Source organism: Drosophila innubila (genome assembly GCF_004354385.1).
Source record: "Drosophila innubila isolate TH190305 chromosome 3L unlocalized genomic scaffold, UK_Dinn_1.0 0_D_3L, whole genome shotgun sequence".
NCBI lineage: Eukaryota > Metazoa > Arthropoda > Insecta > Diptera > Drosophilidae > Drosophila > Drosophila innubila.
This window is the reverse complement of record NW_022995376.1, coordinates 13,874,624-13,898,677: the sequence shown is the minus strand read 5'-3', so window position 1 is coordinate 13,898,677 and position 24,054 is coordinate 13,874,624. Positions and strand designations below refer to the sequence as shown.

The following is a 24,054-nucleotide window of genomic DNA, read 5'->3' as shown; positions in this document are numbered from 1 at the left end:
AATAATGAAACCAATGATGAAGTCGAGTGTTTCATTGTCTTAGAATAACGAATATATAATGAGGATGCTTATCCAATAGGAACACCTACATAATCTGTTAAATTTATCAGTTCGAAGAGTTATAAGAATGCACACTTCATATTTATAAAGTTAATTAGTCAAATTTAATGCTATATTGTAATAAAAAACTAAAACATGGCTTTCCCCGAGATTTAAATTTAACATTTTTAAATTGTTCATTTCTAATTAATTGACTTATCAATTTCTTGGACTTTTCACACTTTTCTACAAATTCACTGTTATAAGATGCCTTAAATCTTCAAGACAACACTTAAAAATTTATGGAACAAGGAAAATTGCTATCCACATTTTAGCATATTCTTGGAAATTTCATTTTCGTATATCATTAGCATAGTTTTCCCCCACTCAGCCAAAGACAGTGCAACGATTTAATTTGTTGCTTCACATAGAACCAAAAAAAAAAAAAGTAAAGAAAAATGAAATAAAATAAAAATTGAAAAGCAGAGTAAGAGCGAAAAATCTGCTCCGTTTTCCAATCGCACGCTGACTTACTGACTTGCCGCTGCTGCTTTTTCTCCTGTCCCCTCGTCTCCTTCCAAATCTTCACACCGTCCGCCTGTTTGCCGTCTCGACTTTTGCGTACAAGTGAATTTTAATTTAATTTCCCTACAACTAGACGGTTGAGACAGACGTGTGCGCCAGCTCAGAAGCTTAGAGCTCTCCCCTCAAGAGGCTAGAGGGGGGAAGGAGGGAGTGCCCCTACTGAAGTCCGTATGAGACGGGGCGCTTTAATTGTGTGCGGCATGACAGCGCACAAAATGGCGACGAGAGTTGCACGTCATCAGGCGGAGCTTCTATGGCTGGCAGCTGCCCCTGTTTCCCTGTTCCCCTCCCCTTTGGCCGATGTAGACAGCGAGCCTCTGTGCGATTTTCGTATTTAGTTAAACAAAATTAAAACGTGATTTGTTTTCTTGTTTTCGCCTGGCACTTTCTTCCTCTTCTCCGTGCTCAACGTTTCTGGTCGTTCGTTTGCACATTTTTGGCGTTCCTGCCTCCATTTCACTCTGCAAACTCGCCCCCGAAAAGCGTCGAGTGTCTGACTTGTTGTCTGACTGCTTGGTGGCTGCTCTTCATTATGTTGCAAGCTTTAAGCGTTTTAAATTCAATGCGCGCCTTTTGTGGCACCAATTGAAAATTTATTGCATTTACAAGTCGATTTATTATGCAAGCCAACAGTGAAAGGATCTAATAGGATGCGGGGCAGTGGGTATAGGGGGGTGAGGTTGTGGTAGCTGCTTCTCATCAAAACTGCCTGTGGGTTCTACTCTATGCCGCTGCTGCCATTTTCCAATCTGCACTTTCATTTCAATGCCCGTTGACAATTTCCATTTGGTGCCAATTCCCTTCATTTTCCATCCATCCATCTCCTTCCATTCCATTCCCTGCTCTGTTCTGAGTTCTGTGTTCTGAGTTCTGTGTTCTGCGTGCTCGTCCTCGAGCCAAGTGAACCGCAGCTGGTAACCAACTGACGTTTAGATGTGATTTGAAATGTTCAAATTACCAACATTATAAAAGATGAACAGCGTCAGCTCTCAGCTCAGTTCAGCGCAGCTCAGTCAGTAGCTAAAGCGAGGGTAAGCTTGAAAGTTCATTGTGTTAATGAGAAAAAATTTATACCGTTATATTCTGATGTCAATACGATTGCATTTCCAAGTATCTATGTAAATACAGCTCATGCTAGAACGAAACTGTTTTATTCAAATAAGAATCCAACTTTTTAAGCTTTATTAAAATTTCTAATATTTATATTTTTATTGATATTTAAATTTTTAAACCTTAAAGAAAATCGCAGCAAAAATGTCAACTTTTAATTTAAAGAAATGTACATTAGCTTTGTTTAAATCATATTAAATTTTAATTTTCATCTGTTCACTGTATATCAAGATCAGATACTAAAAATAACAAATTATAAAATTTTTAAAAATATTTCGAAACATGGTCTTAATTCTCTTTAATCACTTATTATTTAACTTTTATTAATTTATTTTATTTCTTTTATTATTTATACATATTACAGGTTGTGTATTTATACAAAACATACTTTCAGGTCTTAATTCTCTTTCATCACTTATTATTTAACTTTTATTAATTTTTTTTATTTTGTTTATTACTTATACATATCACAGGTTGTGTATTTATATAAAACATACTTTCAGTGCCGCCCTCGCGTTCGCACATTGAATTTCATCCTATTCGTGTCTTTCTCTGTGTCTGTGTGTGTTTTAAACGCATCAAATGCTTGCGTGTGATTAGTTTGCATACAATTTGATGTGGTGCGAGGCGGGAGGAGGAAAGGGATGAGGGGAAATAAGATACAGTGGGTGGCGTATGAAGATGAGATTGGATGGAGGTTGAAGCCTTGTTGACAAGTGCCTGGCAGGCAACGTCGTCGGCATCGTCATCGTCATCGTTCTCGTCATCATCATCATCATCGTCAGAGCTTAATTTCGCGGTTTCACGCTTAAAACGCGTAATGCCATTTGCAACTACTTGAACTACAACAACAACAACAAAAACAACAGCAACAACAATTGGAACTACAACATGGCAAATGAGCATTTGAATACTAAAGGAATTGATAATGCCGAGCAATGAGAATTTCGAGCGGCTTTTGTTGTAATTGTAATTGTAATTGTGCTTGTAACTGGGCGTGGTCTACGGTGTGATGTGTTGGATTCTAATCTAATGTGTATCTATGTGTGTGTAAGTGCCTTGTTAGCAGCACGTTAGTCGCTCAGTTAGTTAGTTAGCGCTTGCACATTAGGCCGTTAAACAGACAGACAGACAGACAGACAGACAGACTGAGAGACAGCTGAAGAGACAAACATTTGGCTGTTTTATACTTGTAACTGGTTGACAGGCAATCAGCAGCAACTGGCTAAAAGCTTACGTGCCAACGGACAGCTGACAACAGGCAACTGACAATTGGTAACATTGCCAATGGCAACTAACGCACTTTTACTGTCCGAAAAATTGTGCCTAATGAGCATTTGAAATACGCACATTTGCCTATCAGCAACAAGCATTAGATCCACGGAGAGAGCGAGAGCGAGATAGAGACAATAACTGATTTGACCCGGCCAGAAGCGTTAACGTGCCATTGCCAACTTGTTAACAAGCCCAACACAGACATCCGCTGGACAGTTGGGGAATTGCCGCTCAGGTCCGAGCATTGGCTTTGGACCTGCCATTGACTCTTGTTTTGCCCTGTGTGTTGACAATTAGCCCCAGTTAATATGATTGCCACTTGATGTCCTGATGGGCCACTCTCTATGGCTCTATGGCTGCCGAACGGTATAGCGCAATGCGCCACTAAAATGAATGCTCCATAAGCGGAGCAACTCTGAAACTTTGGTTAGCTTGACAACACGGAAATTACCCACTTAAAATTATATATTTTTATGCAATGGAATTTTTAATGCAATACATTGGTATATTAAAGCAATACTTATTATTTATCAAAAGTTCTTTAAAATTATTATAACTATTAAAATTAGTATTATTTAGCAATTACTAAATTCGTATGATAAACTATAAGTTGCCTGATAACTTTTACTTCTGGATGACATATTCATTTTAAATTCACATACTTAAAAAACATGCTAACATATTTAAGATTTATGAACGATTTAAAAAAAATAATGTAAAATTTAACTGTTTTTTCTGCATTATATTTATAGTTGACATTTTGTTAATTTTTTTTTTATTAAACTTAAAGTTTATTTCACTTATCAATATTTTAATATTTTTGGTATACTAATTTAAATATTGGGTAAAAATTAATTAATTAAAATATTAGAATAAATGTACTATTAATAAAAGACAAACCAACAATATTTGGTAATATTAAATTTTTTTTTTATTAAGCTTAAAGTTTATTTTACTTTTCAATATTTTTTATTTTTGGTATATTAGTTTAAATATTGGGTAATTAATTGGGTAATTAAATAATAATTAATTAAAATATAAGAATAAATGTTCTATTAATTAAAGACTAACCAACAATATTTGGTAATATTAAAATTTTTTTATTAAACTTAAAGTTTATTTAACTTTTCAATATTTTTTATTTTTGGTATATTAGTTTACATATTGGGTAATTAAATATTAATTAATTAAAATATTAGAATAAATGTACTATTAATAAAAGACTAACCAACAATATTTGGTAATAATAAGATGGTAATAAATTGACCCACTTGTTGTTAGAAATAACTTAAAATGTATAACAATTTAGTACCTAGAATATTGATAATTTATGTGAGTTGTCTGACTTGAGTTAAGGGCATTTCAGTTTCGTTATGACTTAAAGCCATCATCAGTTTATGGGCCATACATCATAGTAGACCCATTTCTGCCATGCGGTCTACATAGCGCAGAATCTAATGTCAGCTTAGCGCGCAATTTGTTGCTGCTGACAGCTGTGAGATATTGTTGTTGCTGTTGTTGCTGTAGCTGCTGCATTCAGGCCAAAAGGATGTCATCAAGAAGGGCAGCAACCCATTGAAAGGAAGATGGCGATGGCACAGTCACAGTCACATTTACAGGCATTTGCCATTTGCCATTGTCCTGTCCTGTTCGGTTCTGTTAGGTTCTGTTAGGTTCTGTTCTCAGTTCTCAGTTCTCAGCTCTTGGTTCTCTGTCCCTAGTTGCTGTGAGTGTCAGTCACAAATGCTAACGACATTTTGTTATTTACTTATTGCATTCATTTAGTCGAGAAGCTTCCTTTCTCACGCACACTCTCTCTTTCTGCTCTTTCTCTGACTGTGACACTGTGAACCACATTTCCTCATTTGGCGAAGGGAGGCCAGCTCTCATCTTGGGCTCATCTCTTTGCTATTTATAATCTGCCGCCTTTTGTATTGCACTTAACTTGCATTGCAGTCTCTTCGCTGCCTCTCTCAAACTCCTGAGAGTGCATTGTAACTCCTGCTCAGCTCATAGACCAGAATTTAACATGAACAATGGGCCACATATAATGGGGCAAATTGAATTTGAATTGGTCGGTTGGCTGGCTGCTGGCTGCTGGCTTGGTATCCTATGCACAGAGAGTCTTCTTCTTCTTCTGTCTTCAGAGTCTACTCTGCACATCTTGAGCTCAATAACGTGCTCATTGTCATGGAATTCAGTGTGAAAACAATGCCCAAGCGAGTTGTAGGAGTCCTGCTGGATGGGTGCCTGCCTAGGTCTATTGTGCGTGCTCTGTAAATATTATTCTTCTTAAAAAATGTAGAAGCAGCAGCTTCTAGGAGCAGATACAAGATACTCGGACTCGCACTCGTACTACGAAAAAATTAAAAAGGTTATGACAAGCAAACCATTTGTCGAAAAATAATATAAGGCCAAGCAAAAGTAAAACGAAGATAAATGGAAAAAAATGTTAAGAGCTGAGAACTGAGAACTGAGAGTTGAATGAACAATGGGAAGAATGCGAAGAGATAGAGAAAACGACCAACTGGCTATAAAAATCAATTGAAGTCGAGTAGAAAATCAGAAGCGTATTATTTTTCTGGTTTTGTTGAGCACAGTGTACATTGTTGTTATTGCTCCTTGTTGTGGCAAATGACAAAGGACCAATTATACTGAGCACCACGAACAGAAGAGAACACAACTGAACAGGACACAAGAATGCAATGAAAGTGCTGACAAATCAAGCGAATTATAATGAAATTCAAACAAATTGTGATTAATAATTTGGCCAAGGAACAAGACTATTTTAAAGATGTTCCCTCTCAATTGTAACCAAAAGGTAAAAAGGACATTTGTGATGCTCACAATAGAAATTGCAAAGAAAATAGAAGACTGTTCAAGTAAATTAATTTTAGGGAGTGAGTTGAATGTCTTTTATTAAGATGATTAACTTTGAAAGAAACGCATTGAATCGAATTGTTGCCAGGTGTGAATGCAGACATCAACTGAAATCAAATTTGTTATATTTACAATTAAATAAACTAGGAGCAGCTTTAAAAATTAAAATAATTTTTATATTTAGTTCTTCTTAATATTTATGAAAGTGTTTTGAGTATCATTCTCTAAATATAATTAATAAAAACATGCAAGTTAATGAAATCTTTATTTATTTATATTCAAAGATTGGTATTGAATTTATTTATTCCTTTAACACTAATTCAAATATTTGCAGAAAATTTTAAATTTAATTTCCCTTAGCATTTATGCTATATAAAACAATAAAGCAACTCTTTTGATGGGATTAACAGATTTGCAGAATACTTTTTTTGAGCAATTTGTGTCCGATGAAAAGAGTCGCAAGTAAAACAAAGGAAAATAAGAGTCCATGTCAAAAGGATTCTTATTCAACACGTTGGCCTGATAGCAACCTTAAAAATACTCTTCCTAAGCCAACCACATAATCTCATCTTAACCCATCTAAATCCAATTTTTACACTAACTATATCCCACCTACAAATACCTCCCAGTTACATGGCTCAAACAATGCAATCTGTGCCTTAACATATGCAACTTTATTCAGCTGACGAGCCGGACGGGAGACGAGAGACGGGAGACGGGAAACCACATTGCAGACCTTGACATAGACACGGGACGGGATTCATTGTGACATTTGTCGTTGGCCATGGCCGATTGAACATACTGTTAAGCCCAATGATAATCCTTTTTCGGTAGTTCAATCCCAGTTGGAGTTGCAGTGGCAGTGGCAGTTGCAATTGCAGTACCTGCAACTCTGCAGCTGTTGTTATTGTTGCCACAAACTATTTTTTTTTTTTTTAGCGGAGAGAAATGACAAATTCACTGATCCACTTTGCGTACAGTAGCATCCGCCTTTATGTTTTGACAAAATGTTTTTGTTGAGTGCCCATTGACTTTGTTCTAACCAGCTCGACTCACATGTGTCTCCTTTATTTGTTTTTTCCATGCAGGTTGCACACAACCCGCATTCACATTCACATTCGCATTTACATACACATTCACATTCACATTCGTATTCGTATTCCGGGTTTACCTGAGCTCTTTCGACGTTGACGTTTTGTCGTTTTTGGTTTCGGCTAAACCCACACACATATTTTAATTTTCAAAACAATTCCCGAATGAAAAAAAGAAGATAAACATAAAATTGTGTCCAAGTAGAGTCCAATACGCAGTTGCAGCTTCTGTAAGCGGATTATGTTTTCCGTCTATGCGGAGGAAATGGGAACTCGCAATTTTTATGAATATGAAAAGCCGCTTTGGCCGGCAGAACTAACTAACTTCAAACAAAAACATCACAGAAACAAAACACAAAACTAGAGTAAGGGTATGTTATTAGAGCTCAGCCCGAAAGCTTACATATGAGTATACCCTAACAAGCAGAGCTCAAGTCTGGTATATTGATTCAGAGGATTGACAGCTTTATCTAAAATCATATTTAATAAATAGATATCAATTACAGCAATTCAGCTTATAGGTTTAATTTATCTCTATAAATATAACACTTACATTTTATACTTAAATCTTAGCTTTAATATAAGTATGTATTTCACATTTCCTCTTATGAGAAAGTGTTTTGAAATCTGTTCGACTGAGAAAGTTCGTCTTTATTCTATTGAATGTAATGTGCTCGCTGCTGTGTTAATTAGTTTTGGCTTCTGCAATTTGTCACAGAGTCGCATGTGGATGCTCGGGTGTCTTAAAGTCTTAGCCCGGGAGAGTGACTTTAAGTTTTGGCGCCCATAAATATGCCATAAAACTATTTGGTCGCTTGACTAGATAAAGGGGGCGGACAGCAAGTGTAGCAAACAGCAAACAGGCCAAAACAAACCGAAAACCACCACCATCAAAGCGACTAGTGGGGAGCACAAGGGGAATTGTGAGTCTTCTGAGACTTGTGAGACTACTGTGTACCATAACAAAGTTAATAATAATAAAGCAGGGGGGTTACACACAGACCCGCCCCCAAATAGAGAAAGATTCGGCAGTCCACAGTCGACAGTCGTAGTGATGCCGCCAAATACGATTACAATTTGTTACACTTACACAGCACAAAAAGTCAGTTCATCCCCCTAAAGAAGAAGAAGAAGAAGCGGGCGTTGCGACGCCAAAGAGTCGCCAGTTGTGTTGTCTTGTGGTTATACAAATTTTGGAATCTGAATTGTGGAATCTGGCATCATCAACCTGACCAGAGAAATGCCCAGAAAACGGCGGCATAAATCAGGCAGCCCGTTGTTGTCTTAAATCGATTGGGTGAAAGGGAAAGGGCCCAGGGGATGGTTCAGTCTAATCAAAATCAATGCAAGGGGAATGACTAAACTACACGAGAGTCTCTTGGCACACGCTCCGCTTCTCCTCCTCCTCTCAATGTCTTTCTCTACTCGACGATCAGCCGACATCAATTAATTTATCAAAGTCAGTGGAAGACAAGACCTTCGGGAATTAAACGACAATGACGATCCATTCACGAGTTATTAATAAACAGCCTGCTCGCACTAACGATCGTCTTGGGTTCTGTACTCTCTCAACATTTTTCCATTCCGGAAACGGCAGTTGCAGTTGCTCTCGACATTTCTTTAGACTCTACTGAAAGGTAAAGCAAACATTTGACTTTTATTAATTACAACTAGATTTTTATTTATAACAACAAATTGTTCACATTTATCAAATTGGCTTAGGACATACATCTAAGTAATTATCAAGTTTTGATTGTGTTATATTCTCATCTATTTCATTCAGTTCCCCTTGTTTGTTTGTTGTTCTTTAAAGATCTCCACTATATTTGAGCTTCTGCCAGCCGGAGCGTTGTCTTCTCATTTCTCTATAGCTATTGGGCAGTCCATAGAATAAGTATATGGAAAGACCTAAGAGAATTGGAAAGTGAACTCATTTCATTAATTTAACGAACTCGATTAACTTAACAATACTTTTACTTCATGCACATGCAATTGAGCAACTTCATCTTGTTGAATTAAGTAGTTATTATCGACTAACTCGACAATTACATAGTTAATATAATTAAAGTGTAGTAAATATTATAATTAGTAATTTACAGATTAAGAGATGGCAGGGTTCATCTTATAAGTAAGCTCACTTGATTGAACTGGAAATTAGTAACATTAAATAAACTTTGTTTAATTCATATTATTGAATGTATTCTGCTTTTATTCTTTGTTTTATATCACATTTTTAGTGATGAATGTTTCTTATAAGCTTATAATACTAATGCTTTAATGTTCCAAGAAATCTTCTAAAGCAACAATATCATAATCTCGAACATTTTTTACAATTCTATCCGATTAAAGACATAACCCGTAGCTTTTCATTAGCTTCTTGCTGCTATCGCTAACTGCCACTCAACAGATTTCGCGTGCCACTTACACATCCCATAATTGGCAGCGTGCTACCAGCACAGCTAACGGAATTTTCCAAATTTTCACAAATTCGAGAAATTTGCAATTGAATTTCACGCATTTCCCGTTGCGCTGCAGCCTTCGGCACTTATCATCTAGTATTGCTTCCATTTAACTAGCTAACAGCTCTACAACTACAGCTACAACTACAACTACTTAGCATTAGATTACATTAGTGGAGTGTGTAGTGTAGTTTTACAGTATGCTACAAAATTGCACCCTCTTTGGTTTTGGGCTCATTCAATTGCTGTTTCCTCAATGTACGTAGATTGCGGCCGACGGCGCATCCCCACATCCGTTCCCGTTCCCGTTCTCGTTCCCGTTCCCGTTCCCGCTGCCGGACGCTGCTGCAGGCGATGCGAGGGACCCCGTTGCAATATGGCCTCCAATTTCGCTTTGAATAGCACCGGCTCTGGCTCCGTCTCCGGCTCCGGCTCTGCAATTGCTGTTGTTGCTGTTGCTATTTTTGTTGATGGCTCCGGTTCGGATGTGGGGGAGTCAACTAGATGCTGAGCTGCTGCAACTACCTTCATGTTCTTGGCATCCACGTTGAGCTCTCGGCTCAAACTAGGTCGCTGTTTGTGCAAACTAATGCTGTTTATGGTCTTGTACAAAACCGGATCGAATTTGGGTGGGCGCGGTATATGGTTGGTAGCTCTAGGCGATGTAGTTACTGTTGCAGCCTTATCACCATTATCATTACCGTTGCCATCAGCTACAGACTCATCATCACTGTCCGCTTTCAGCTCTCGAATGGCCTTCAGCAACAGCAGTCGGACATCAGTTTCACTTTTCGATTGCTTCAGCTGCGGCCTTGTGGGTTTCTCTTTGGTTGTCTCAGCCGGATTCGCTGGCTCTTCGCTTTTCTTGGACTTGTGCGCATTGGGATTCATAATGAGGTGGCTCAGTCGATCCTTAAACTTTTCCGAATGCAAGGGATCATCGACCACAGAGGTGAAAGAAGCCTGCGATGCTGTCGAGACAACCGAAGGAACACGCTTTAGTTGAGGTCTGAGTTGAGGTGAAGTGGACTCTGTTGTTTCCTCTTTAACTGAGGATTCCTCTTTGACTAAAGATTGTCTTGTCCTGGCTGCCTGCAGTTGTTCGTAGAATGCAACACTATCGAACATCTCCTGAAGCATTTCATTAGCAGCTTTCCTGCAATCCTCCAGCCTGTATAGCTCTAAGGATCGCTGACTGGACACTTCATCATCATCGCTGCTGCTATTATGAACAGTGGCAAATATTGTGGTTTCTATTACACTGGGTAGCAATTCGGAATCAATGCTAAAGTTACGAGAAAAGATCTGATGTTGTTCTAGCTGCTGTTGTTGTGAATCCTCCGCATCGAGAACATCGTCCAGCATCGCGATAACCGAGTGTTCATCCTCACAAGCCTCAGCATCGTTGGCGGCCAACGTGGTCCTAGAATGTTCGCTCTTTGTATCCTCCACATAAAAGATTTTGCCGTTTGCATGTTTCTTTTCTCTTAAGTCGTCATAAACCTCACTTAAGTTCTGTATTTGATCCAGGCTACTCGAATTTCCCACAAGCTGCGTTTCATTCGTCATTGTGCTTAGCTTGGAGTGGATTCCGTTACTATTAACCCCAACAAAATCTGCATCTTTGGGCACTTTTAAGGCCTTGTAGAAATCAATGCGTTCTGGATTGCGTTTCTTGAGATTTTTGATGTCATAGAGACACCAGCATGCAATAAATATGGGTATACCTAAGGTATTACAGTTAGTAGTACAATATTAAAGTAACATGCATTAGTTAAGGGCTACAAATGCTACACTAGGGAGAGCGAAGAGAAGGCACTCACCCACAATCATCCAGACACCGAAACGTATCCAAGTCCAGCTGTCCAGCTGTAGCATGAGATAAATGTTTATAAAGATGCTAATGGCAGGCACCACAGGCACAAAGGGCACCCTAAAGAGCCGACTCCGTGGCTCTCGTGGCTGTAAACAGGTGAGCAATAGCACCACAGCAATCAGCACCAAGAGGAGAATGAGCAAAGTCAAGGCCCAAGCCTTGCCTGAGCTGATGGCCGAATATCCTTGCATGAGGAGCACGCCAAGTCCCAGAGAGAGCAAACCTAAAATGAAAATAAACATTAGAATAATGCTCATATAAATAGTGAATGGAGGGAAGAAGGGAGCCCGTCTCTTCACCCGTCCTATACCCACAGAACAAGGTCGTCAGCACGCCCACAATCCTTGTTGAAATTTGGTTCGGTTCCGGAGCGCGATGCACATTAAAGAGTTGAGTGCAAAGTGAACTCCAAGTGAAGCGTTCACTTCTCGATGTCAGTGAAGAAGTTTCCGAGATGCCCTGCGGTGTTTGCTCCTCCGACTCGCTGTACTCCATATAGCGCAAAATTGTGATGGATATGGCTACAACACTATAGGCCAAAAGCGTGCCAATGGACAGCAGGCTAACCAACTGGGCCAGATCGAATAGACCCGCAAAGAGAGCTGTAAAGAGGGCAGCCACAATGGAGCCCGTCACAGGCACCTGATAGCGCGGACTGATCTTGCCCAGAAAGCGAAACAGAAGACCGTCCTGAGCCATGGAGTACATGACGCGCGGCAGTGGAAACAGTGCACCAAAGAGACTGGCCAAGAGACCCACCAAACCACCAATGGTCACAATCCACATGGCCACCGGCCAGCCGACATACTCGAAGGCATAGGGAAGCGGAGCATTCACATCCTGCACATAATAGGGTAACATCAGGGTCAGCACAGTGGACACTCCAAAGTAGCAGAGGAAAATGATGAGTAGTGAGAGCAGAATGGAGCGTGGTATATTCTTGCGAGGCTGACGCACCTCCTCTCCAGTGGTGGCAATGCAATCAAAGCCCACAAAGCCAAAGAAGCAAGTGGCGGCTCCCTGCAGAGTGCCCTCAAAGCCAAATGGAAAGAAGCCACCATTGCCTACACTAGTAGCATTTGTTGTAGCCGCATCCACAGTCCAGTTGCTGAAATCGGCTGTATGAAAATAGTGCTTAAGTAACGCAAATAAGTCATCTTATTTCAAATACTCACCCTTCACAGCTCCCGCAATTATGACAAAGCCCAGGATGAAAATATTAACGCACGTGACAAAGTTATTGGCCATCGCAGAGGTCTCCACGCCAAAGGCCAAAGCCACTAGAAAATCACCAAAATATTAATTGGTTATTCAAATATAAATTTAAGGATGACTGGAACTTCTTACCGCCGAAAACTACAACCAAACCGAAGGCGAGGAAATCAAAGTAACTGCCCATAAAGCTGACATTCATGGGCGCCACCGCAGCAAATGTTTCCTTCAGGGTATCATTGAGCAGCGTGTCCAAATAAAGGCTAATACCACGACAAACGCTGGCCGTACCTATGACATACTCCAATATCAGATTCCAGCCAATAACAAAGGCCACAAACTCCCCAATGCACACATAGCTGTAGACATACGCAGATCCAGCCTTGGGCACTCGAGCTCCGAATTCCGCATAGCAAATGCCTGTCAAGAGGTGCAATCCATAAGTAGATGCATATATATGTATGACGGGGATAAGTAAACTTACCCGCGAGTAGGGAGGCGAGGGCTGCGATGGCAAAGGATATCATTACCGATGGACCCGCTTGCTCCTTGGCTATTTGGCCGGCCAGAACATAGACGCCGGCGCCCAAAGTGGAGCCCACGCCCAATGCTGTGAGATCCCATAGGCCCAGGACACGATTCAGTTTTGTTTCTCCCTCGCTGCCATCGGCTGTTAGACGTTTGCGACGAGTTAGCACCTTCCACGCCGAATACTGATGAACCATATCGGTATCTCTGCAATTGGAGGTTCATTAAACTCAGACTGTTCCGTTCCGTTCCGTTCTGTTGTTGTTATGTGTTTTTTGTCTAGCTAAAATATTAATTTGCTTAGGGTTCATGCATTGTTCTAAGTGCATAGAAGAAGCTGACAAGATCATGCAAATTTAATGACATCGCCGTACTTGCATCTATATAATGTCCCAGTCGCTTATCAATGTCCAGCTAGCGACGCTTTCGATTATACAATCTGGTACAAATTATTGAGCACAATTTGCAATCGATGGCAAGTCGAGGCTAAGCCAATGTGCCAAGCTTCAATTCATTTCATTCATTTTTATATTAAGTAGAGTTTCTATATAACAAAGAAATTACGCACTGGACAGATTCCTTAATTATTTTTGTCATTTCATTAAAGAATCTAGAGGATACTTTTTTTAAATCAAATATAATTTTATACATCTATTTCACATACTTATCCAATGAAACTTTGCATAATTTATTTTATTCACAGGTAAATTTAGTGTAATCTTCAATTACATATACTATCCATATAATGTAAACTATCTTAAAGCTATTGAGAGATTAGAGAACAGCTAATATAACTACGGGTCTTACAAGCCTGTTTCAAGTGTTTTACTAAGAGAAAAGTTCTTAATTATTGGGGTTAGGTCTTTGCGGCTTTTGGGCGCCCTTTTGAGGCGTGTTTACTTGATTTTTTGGGCTTGGTCCTCTTATCCAATGACAATGACTAAGCGAGCTAACTGATAACATAGATGCTTAACTATTAGGTACTCTTCTATGTTTACATTTGTTTTTCTTCTTCTGTTGTTTTTGCGTTCAGTATAAAGATAATTATATGGGTCTAGGTAAGGCAGGCAGCCATTGTTTTTGTCGAATAAAAAGTTATGCTATATTTATATAATATCATGTTTATCTTTATCTTCAAGTTCTAAGTTTTATTTATATGTAGTTAATTAGTTGACTTACCAACTTTTAAACAGTTGCCGACTGCTGTTGCTTCCTCTGCTGCAATTGCTGCAAACTCTGTCCAAATATTTACTTGATATTAATAAGGTATACAGGTGTAGGTGAGCGGTATGGGGGGAGTTTGACAACGAGTGTACGAGTACAAGTATGAAGATGTGTATTGAATTCAATTCAATTCGCTTCCGATGACAACAACTGACAGACTTCGCGCTCTGAATACGTCTGCCCAGGCGATCGTTAAGTTACAGTCGAGAATTCGAATATTTCTTTAAGATAAGAAGACAATGTTCCAGAATGACAAGGCAGAGAAAGAAAGAGAGCGAGCGAGAGCGTTGAGCATCAGCTACTGATAAGAGACAGAAAAGCCGCTAGAGAGTCAGAGAGAGAAAGAGAGTGTGAGAGTGAGCGTTAAACAAAAACAAACTTTAAATGTCACAGGTAGTTGATAGAGGGGGCGGCGAGGTAGCGTGAGGGCGTGTAATTAGAGCGACTATGAAAATTAGCAGGTACGCTAGAGAGAAATAAAGAGTGTGTGAGAGAAAAGTGGAGGAAGTGATGCTGTGTGTTACGTCTCCATATGCCAGTTTTACGATCTTGCTATCAACTGATCAGTGATATCAACTGATTTCTCGGCTGCTTTTTCAGGTTCAGCCCCTCGGCGTTGCCCGCGTGTTTGCACTTGTCATTTATTGTTATTTATGTTGTTCAGATAAGATTGTTAGTATTGTCGTATTGATTGTTTTATTTCCGATCTGTGGACACGGGTTTAGCGCCGACGTGTTTCGTGTAATTTTTTTTTCTTATTTTTTTTTGCTGCTGTTGTTGACGCGCTCAGTGAAAAACGTTAACTGAAACTGTAAGATAATAAACGCTTACCTATATGGCTAACAGCAATAGCTGCTAATATACTGCAATATCAGAGAGCTGAGAGAAAAAGTGAGAAGGAGAGTGAGAGTAAGAGAGTGTTCTTGAATGCCACTTTAACTTTACAATAAATGTTCTTATTTTGTTAAGCTAAAAATTGGGTTAGTGGCATGAATGAGTTGAATGAAATTTATAGATTGAAAGCCTTTTCCTAAATGTATTTCCAAAAATAACTCGAATTTCTGTTCATATATCTTTTCATAAGTATGGGACTTAGCGCTTCTAATAAATGTTATAAAATTTATTTTTTTCTAAATTTTAATTGATTCACTTGGCTGCCTCGATAAGGCTAAAGTGCAAAATGCAATCTTTACACTCAGAAGTGTCAAAGACATGCACAATAATTATTATATACGTAAACAATAAAATATATATTTTATGTATGCTGATAATAATATGATTTCAGTTTAGTCTACCATTCTCCATGTTCCGATTATTAAGATTGTATCATTTAATCTCATTAATGCTCACAACTGATAGACTAAATAAATAAAATTTCAAATAGTTGTACAATAGATATAATTATAACAGATACCCCCAGGGATGTGCTCGCTATATATAGTGAATATAGTATATACATAGAGATAGGTGTTTCCACACTCACTTCTCGCGTGCGTGATAAATGCCTAGCTATTAGCAACTATTAAATTATCTATAAACTGATTACGGGTATTATTAAACTGAGGAGGGCCTGGGCCTAAGGCCGTTCGCTGTTTATTGTGTCTTTATTGGACTATGCGTCACATTTGGATTATACACAGAAAAAAATTAGCGGTTGTGAATCAAGGATAGCTCTCATAAAAAATATATATTGCAGCCAAATTATTTTTGGCATGTATATTTTTGGGTTTTGAAAGTCAACCAACAAAACACGCCACTTGTTTGATTAAATTCCATTTATTAAATCATTATATATTTGTAAAGTTATAAATTCTATAATATTTGTTGGGGCTGCTAGATTTTCCGCTCAGTGTATGGCGTCACATTTGGATTACACAGCAATTACCATAGAAGCGACGATCAACGTGAGCTAAAACATGACTATACGAGTACTCACACTCATAGTCATACTCGTGCTAATACTCATACATGCTCGCAATGCTGATAAGATACTCGAAATGCTCTTCACACTTTCACTCTTGATACCATAGATGGAGAGGATTGGGCTGCAAGGGGTGCTAAGGTGGAGAGCTAAAGGGGGTCTAAATCACAACAGCACGCGTTGTATAGGCATTAAAATTTTACTGCCCCTGACGCAGCTACCTACCAAGTATTTGCACTGCCAAACAAATACAAACACATATATGTACTAACTGCTGGATGATTTTGGGTGTTAAGGAGCTTTTTGGGAGTTTTGGAAGAAAATGTGTAGAGATGTGCTGAGCACATGTGGCTGTGATTGCAAATTGGCATTGTGATTGCCTTTGTTGTCGCCAGCAAATATAAATGATCTAATTTAAATAATTACGCCCACAAATGTGATGCCTCAAATTGTGTTGCCGCATTCATTTAACGCCAGAATAACAGCATCAAATTAGCTGACAAAGACAATCAGAGCTGTTCCAGTACGAGTATACACATTCATTAAGCAATCATTTAGTCAAATACACATACATATATAGCTAGCAAATATTTAATTTTATACTTAATAAATAGAATAAATAAAAAAAAAAAACAACTTTTTATCTTCAGCAAATATTCTCTCCAATATAATATATCATTCTCTCATATTATAACACAGTTTTCTACGATTCACCTATAAACTATCTAAAGTCAACTAATATTTGAAATTCTGATATTTTTCCATAATTGTTTTCAATTATCAGATTTGAACTAACAATGGCAATTTGTCTATGCTACTTTTGTTTGGTGCATTCAGTAGGCCAGACAAAAATTCATTCATAGCAAACAATTCCGAAATAGAGTTGACTTTAGCCAAATTGAATCCGATTTCAAATTGTTTGACGAACCTGCACAAACATGACTGTGTCCTATACCGCTGAGGTTGCTACCTGTCAGCGATGTGGCTGCTTCTGGAAACTGTTGGCCAGGTAAGTCCCTTTAACAATTTATAGTATGCGTCGCAGTCACAAGTTTGCTAAAACCACCGCTAGATGGCGTGCAAGTATCTATAAAATAATTTGGTTCGACCTGTTGGTGTTTCTATCATGTTTCTATGCCATGGCCTTGTTGTATCGCATGATTCTAAATGAGAATGATAAACGGTAAGCTAAAATTGTATCTTTCGGGTTTTCTGTACTTAAGTCCATTCCCAGCTTTTTTGAAGATCTTGTGCGTTATTGCCGCAACCATGGAGCTCTCATACCGCTCTCCTTTGTGCTTGGTTTCTATGTGGCTATCATTGTGGATCGCTGGTGGAATCAGTACATATCGGTGCCCTGGCCAGATCCGCTGGCCGTATATGTGAGCACCTTGGTACGTGGCCTCGACGAACATGGACGTCTCATGCGGCGCACTATAATGCGCTATGTTTGTCTCTCTCTGACAATGGTCCTTACCATGATATCGCCGGGAGTTAAGCGTCGTTTTCCGACCTATGATTTCCTCGTGGAAGCTGGTTTGCTTAATAGGAATGAAGCGACTATTATTGCGGCTATGGATGAAAAGTTTCCAAATCATTTCAAATACTGGATGCCTATCATGTGGGCATCCAGCATTATGACACGTGCTCGCAAGGAGGGTCGCATTTGGGATGATTTCTCACTCAAGTCGATGATCGATGAACTGAACAAGTTCCGATCCGGCTGCAATATGCTCATCCATTACGATACGATCAGTGTGCCTTTAGTATACACTCAGGTGGTAACCCTGGCGGTGTACACCTACTTTTTGGCTGCTATCTTTGGACATCAGTATATAGAAACCCATGATGACAGCTTTAACAATGTGATCAACTATTATTTTCCCGTCTTTAGTACGCTGGAGTTTTTCTTCTTTATGGGCTGGCTAAAGGTTGCGGAGACTCTGATTTGTCCCTTTGGCGATGATGATGACGACTTTGATCTCAATTGGGCGATTGATCGCAATCTGCAGGTTAGCTATTTAATTGTGGATGAGATGCACAACGATCATCCAACTCTGGTAAGGGATCAGTACTGGGACGAGGTCTTTCCCAATGAGCTTCCCTATCCAGATGAGTCGCAACGTCATGCCCCTCCAGAGCCCTCCACAGCTAAATTGGACTTGTCTAAAATCACAACCTCCCACATACCCAAAGTGGCTACAACAACTACCACCGATGAGATCGATTTTACGAATTTCGATGGCGAAGATGGCGAATCCTATGACAATGAACTTCGCATAAAATTTGCCTCTCGTCGTTTTAATATCCACCGTAGCTCTTCTTCCATTTCCTACGCAAACTTCAGTCAGCTTGTGTCCAGCGAGAGCCGAGGAGGAGAAGAGGAGGAGGAGATTCTGCTGCCAACTCGAGAAACCAGCAAGGATGATTTTGATCGCTTGAAGGAGGAGCGCGAACGGGAACGTCACGCGAGGCAACTGCAACATGCAGCTTTGGCACTTGATTTGCTTAAGGAGGAGCTCCAGAATCCCACAGATCCGCCCACTTCGTCAAACGATCCCAATCAGTCCTCCTCAAGACCTCCAATTAGAACATCAGTGTCCAATCATACACAAACAGACAAAAGTTTCGTTCAAAGCAACATCAATCAGAATCGTGAAAAAGATTCTTAAATGATATTCTCTGAGCTTTAAACAAATCGAGAATCTGAAATCCATATCTAAATGTTTCTTTATTATTATTAATAAAAAATATTTTGTTTGTACTTATCACTGATATTATTTTAATTATTTTAACCGATTTCAATTATCATTGTCTTTTGAAACATAGTTTTTGCTCTCAATTATATTATAATTTTTAATCAGGAAATAACACTGGAACCGGTACCGGAGCCGTTAAGCGAAACTAACCGTTTCATTATTAGAACCGGAACTGAAACCGTAACCGAATGAAAATTCTCTGTCCAGAACCAAATACCGAAACGTTTGTACCGGTACGGTTTTGGTAAAGTTGCTAGTTCAAAGAGTTGTCAAACTTCCAACTGTCATAACTTGAACAAAACTGAATGGATTTTCAAACGGAATGTCATTTTGATCATGGTTTGGCTTCTAAACTCATTCTGCATTCGAATTTTATTAACTTCTAAAAAAAAATTATTTTTTGATAAAATTCGATTTTGATGGTAAGGGTACCCCCTTTGAAATTTTCAAAATTGAAAATTTTAATTCTTAAGTTTTCACTTTTAATCAACTCCTTATATCATAATTTGTATAAAACAACACCTAAAACTTGATTCTGAGACGTTTCATTTTCTTGTCAAAAATCATGGGAAATTGACCAAAAATTTTGACTTGTAAAGTCACTAGATCCAATGTCTGACCAACTTCAATCCGTCATAACTTTGTCAAAACTAAACCGATTTTCAAGCGGAAGGTCATTTTGATCATGGTTTGGCCTCCAAATTCATTCTGCATTTAAATTTTATTAACTTCTAAAAAAAAATCATTTTTTGCTAAAATTCGATTTTGATGGTAAGGGTACCCCCTTTGAAATTTTCAAAATTTAAAATTTTAATTCTTAAGTTTTCACTTTTAATCAACTCCTTATATCATAATTTGTATAAAACAACACTTAAAACTTGATTCTGAGACGTTTCATTTTCTTGTCAAAAATCATGGGAAATTGACCAAAAATTTTGACTTGTAAAGTCACTAGATCCAATGTCTGACCAACTTCAATCCGTCATAACTTTGTCAAAACTAAACCGATTTTCAAGCGGAATGTCATTTTGATCATGGTTTGGCCTCTAAATTCCATCTGCATTTAAATTTTATTAACTTCTAAAATAAAATTATTTTTTGATAAAATTCGATTTTGATGGTAAGGGTACCCCCTTTGAAATTTTCAAAATTGAAAATTTTAATTCTTAAGTTTTCACTTTTAATCAACTCCTTATATCATAATTTGTATAAAACAACACTTAAAACTTGATTCTGAGACGTTTCATTTTCTTGTCAAAAATCATGGGAAATTGACCAAAAATTTTGACTTGTAAAGTCACTAGATCCAATGTCTGACCAACTTCAATCCGTCATAACTTTGTCAAAACTAAACTGATTTTCAAGCGGAATGTCATTTTGATCATGGTTTGGCCTCTTAATTCATTCTGCATTTAAATTTTATTAACTTCTAAAAAAAAATAATTTTTTGCTAAAATTCGATTTTGATGGTAAGGGTACCCCCTTTGAAATTTTCAAAATTGAAAATTTTAAATCTCAAGTTTTCACTTTTAATCAACTTTTTATATCGTTATTAGTATAAAACAACACTTTAAACTTGATTCTGAGACCTTTAATTTTTTTGTTAAAAATCATGTGAAATTGAACAAAAATTTGGACTTGTAAAGTGGCTAAATCCGCAGTCTGACCAACATCAAACTGTCATAACTTGATCAAAACTAAACCGATTTTTAAGCAGAATGTCATTTTGATCATGGTTTGGCCTCTTTATACATTCTGCATTCAAATATTTTTTTTTAAATTCGTTAAAAAAAAATTTTTTTTTTGCCCTAGGTCTGTTTTGATGTCATACTAATTATAAAACGACATCTTAAATTTTTGAAATGTTTTAAAATTGATTTGCTGTACCGTTACGTACCGGTACTGATACCGAAACTAAAAGAAACAAACTGAAATAGAACCTTTAACCAAAATAGTTATTTCGGGACGTACCGGAACCGAAACCCTAACCTATATTTGTTTCGGTTTGATTCCCAGTTTTTAATAATTAATATTTTGCTTAAGAATTAACATATTCGAAGTATAATCTATATGTAGGCATTTATTTTAGTAAAAGTAGGCTGTTTTATGTGCGTATGATATAACATTTTAAAACAGTTTTGAGAATTTATATTGCCTTTCAATCGAGAGTTGGTGAGCTTGTGCAATCATGACTGTAACCTATACATCTCGAGTGACCACATCGAGGCGAGTAAGCAACTTTTTACGTTTGTTAGCAAGGTGATATATATTTTTTATTTAATCATTATGATGTGAAACTGTATGAGTAATACTTTCTTTTCTTGCGCCTCTCCGACAGATGGCGTGGCAGTATTTATAAGCTAATCTGGATGAATCTACTACTGTTCCTATTTTTATATATATTTCTGGCGATGGCTTATCGTCATTTTATGAATGAGGCAGCACGCAAGTAAGTTTCTTAACCATCTACACATTTTACCAATTTTCAACAACTTATTGTATCGTTTTAGAGTCTTTGAGGATATTGTTGTATATTGTAGTAAGTACGTGAATCTCATTCCATTATCATTTGTGCTGGGCTTTTTTGTATCCATTGTGATGGGGCGCTGGTGGAAGCAATATTTGAGCATTCCTTGGCCGGATTCCATAGCTCTGCTGGTTAGTGCTTCCATACACGGAGCGGACGATCGTGCCCGGGCCATGCGTCGTACAATCATGCGTTATGTGTGCCTCTGTCAGGTGATTGTCTTCACTTTGATATCGCCCAGTGTCAAGAAGAGATTTCCCACCTACAATCAAATCATCGAGTCGGGTCTTTTGCTGGAGAACGAAAAGAATATCATTGAGGTATTGGATGTTGCATTTCCGTATTATCCCAAGCACTGGATGCCAATTGTCTGGGCAGCCAGCCTTGTGAACCGTGCCCGGCGAGAAAATAAGATACGCGATGATTATGCGGTGAAATCAATCATCGATGAACTCAATTCCTTTCGGGGATTGTGTGGTTTTCTGCTCTACTATGATTGGGTCAGTATACCGCTAGTTTACACTCAGGTGGTCACACTGGCCACATATTCGTTCTTCTTGTGTAGCGTAATTGGACAGCAATGGGTAGCATCACAAGGCAGTGACGTCAGCGAGAATACAATTTTCCGATACTTTCCCATATTGACGATTCTACAGTTTTTCTTCTATATGGGATGGCTGAAGGTGGCCGAGTCTCTGATCAATCCTTTTGGCGAGGATGATGATGATTTCGAGGTTAGCAACTGAAGCATAAGTATATTTGGCTTATGATAACACTCACAACTGGTTCACAGCTTAATTGGATGATTGATCGCAATTTGACTGTATCGTATCTGATTGTGGATGAAATGCATCAGGAACATCCGCAGCTGATCAAGGATCAGTACTGGGAAGAAGTATTCCCCAATGAACTTCCATATACCGATGAATCCAAGCGTCCTGTCCCACCGGAACCATCTACCGCCAAGTTGGGGATATCTCGGCAAAGCTTGGAGGATAAAGCTATGTTAAAAAGCAATTTCTTAATGCTGGACTCGACTCATAGCTTCATCTCGCGCACCACATCTGATCCTTACGCCGAACAGAAAGAGCAGGTACGATCCTCGGCAGTAACGTTTAACGACAACGTTAACACGTCGGATACCGATAATAGAATTAAATCGGAAATAATAATTTTACGACCCAGTCCAACGAGCTGTAAGTCTTTGTCACACACACACACACATTTGAATCAAAAGTTTTCATACTAATACTTTATTTTTCATAACCAAAGTGAACCTGGAGGAGCTGATCGATCAGCGCAATCGGGAGAGACGTGAGCGTTTGCGACATCGCTTCCTCAATATACGATCCAGTCATAAGACTGCAAACAGTCGTTATATTTTAACGGTATTACGTCCACCTTCAGCCGGCAGTAGCCATCATTCCATTCCTGAGGAGGGCGAAGAGGAGCAAGAGAAGCCACCGACCTCGGACGTGCCCAATAACAAGCAAGAGAAGACTGATTAAAGAGCGTTAAGCTGAAATTTCTGAATATATAATGAAATCAAAAATATGCAAATATCCTGTTTTTGTGTCTGCCTTTCGATTTAAATTCTTTGACTGTTGCAGAAAATAAAACCTCAAATCCGTTCACATTTCGGTGACGAAAATGGCTTTTGATAGGTTAAGACAATGCACACAGTTTTTTGAATCATTTATAAACCACACAATGTCAGTTCTGGGCTATGGCAGGAAATGACGGGGGAAGACTGGAAAAGCCTGCCAGCTGACAAAAACAACAAGTAAAATGGCTCATTGTTTGCATTATCATATCTGAACATCTGAAAATCTGACGCGATGCGTGTTATTATTTTTTGCACTTGACAGCATTTTTGAACCCCATAAAAAAGCTTGTAAAAACATGTAAATTGGTCGAGCATAATCGTCTAGAAGCTACCCTATAATTAAATAAAGAGATTCCGGAAAAAATATTCCTATTTTTATATCCAAGCTGTTTTCCTTTGCTGTAAACTGAAAATATTAAAGTTTCTCTGGTCAATTTAGTAAGAATACAAATTTCAATATATCACATAATTAATAAAAAACTGTAATTATTATACTTTAAAGTTTATAGTTACTCTTTATACAATTTCAATTTCACACTGTTTTAGTTATACTCTTTGTACACATTTGATGTGTACAGGGTATAAATAGCATCTGCCTGGGACTGAGCTGCGGATTCAGCACGAGAGTAAAAAATTAAATAAATTTTAATGTCAGTCGCTATTTATGAAAGTTTCAAAATTTTATTATTTTTAATGCGCGCTCGTAATGTGGTTTAATGCGGTTCGATTCAGTTCGCCACTTAACTCATTTGGGTGTTGACTTCTTGTTGTCTTTTTTGTTAACAATTTTTATGTTATTTTATTCGCGCCGATATGTAATGGTGCCAATCAGTCAATTTTTTATAATTGCGAGGCAATATGTACATTGTCAGCTAACCACAGGCCAAACGACAAAGAGACTCAAACAATTGTCTACGGTTGACTAATAGATGCTCTTTAAATTATACAACTTTCCAAAAGTT

The 24,054-nt window shown here is 38.3% G+C and overlaps 3 protein-coding genes across 5 annotated transcripts; 2 read left to right on the top strand and 1 right to left on the bottom strand.

The window, feature by feature from the left end:
• Nucleotides 1-8,635: 8,635 nt before the first annotated feature.
• Nucleotides 8,636-15,096, bottom strand: LOC117787608 (cationic amino acid transporter 2). Of its 3 annotated transcripts, none has more exons than XM_034626176.1 (8): nucleotides 14,804-15,096; nucleotides 14,235-14,602; nucleotides 13,012-13,262; nucleotides 12,663-12,947; nucleotides 12,491-12,595; nucleotides 11,630-12,433; nucleotides 11,263-11,538; nucleotides 8,636-11,166 (listed from the first exon to the last, which is right to left on the bottom strand). In XM_034626176.1, exons 3-8 carry the CDS (start codon nucleotides 13,250-13,252, stop codon nucleotides 9,674-9,676), a joined length of 3,204 nt encoding a protein of 1,067 aa, XP_034482067.1. In that variant the 5' UTR covers nucleotides 13,253-13,262; nucleotides 14,235-14,602; nucleotides 14,804-15,096; the 3' UTR covers nucleotides 8,636-9,673. The 3 variants fall into 3 exon arrangements, with proteins under 3 accessions (XP_034482067.1, XP_034482068.1, XP_034482069.1); XM_034626177.1 differs by having other exon boundaries at nucleotides 14,235-14,500; XM_034626178.1 differs by having other exon boundaries at nucleotides 8,636-8,888; nucleotides 14,235-15,096.
• Nucleotides 15,097-17,138: 2,042 nt separating this feature from the next.
• Nucleotides 17,139-18,905, top strand: LOC117787879 (bestrophin-2). Its single transcript, XM_034626503.1, has 3 exons — nucleotides 17,139-17,209; nucleotides 17,273-17,383; nucleotides 17,435-18,905. The coding sequence occupies exons 1-3, from the start codon at nucleotides 17,139-17,141 to the stop codon at nucleotides 18,870-18,872; spliced, it is 1,620 nt and encodes a 539-aa protein (XP_034482394.1). The 3' UTR covers nucleotides 18,873-18,905.
• A 2,228-nt stretch (nucleotides 18,906-21,133) lies between these two features.
• LOC117787510 (bestrophin-4) lies at nucleotides 21,134-23,164 on the top strand. Its single transcript, XM_034626056.1, has 5 exons — nucleotides 21,134-21,218; nucleotides 21,298-21,408; nucleotides 21,470-22,220; nucleotides 22,280-22,682; nucleotides 22,759-23,164. Exons 1-5 carry the CDS (start codon nucleotides 21,148-21,150, stop codon nucleotides 22,992-22,994), a joined length of 1,572 nt encoding a protein of 523 aa, XP_034481947.1. The 5' UTR covers nucleotides 21,134-21,147; the 3' UTR covers nucleotides 22,995-23,164.
• Nucleotides 23,165-24,054: the final 890 nt, after the last annotated feature.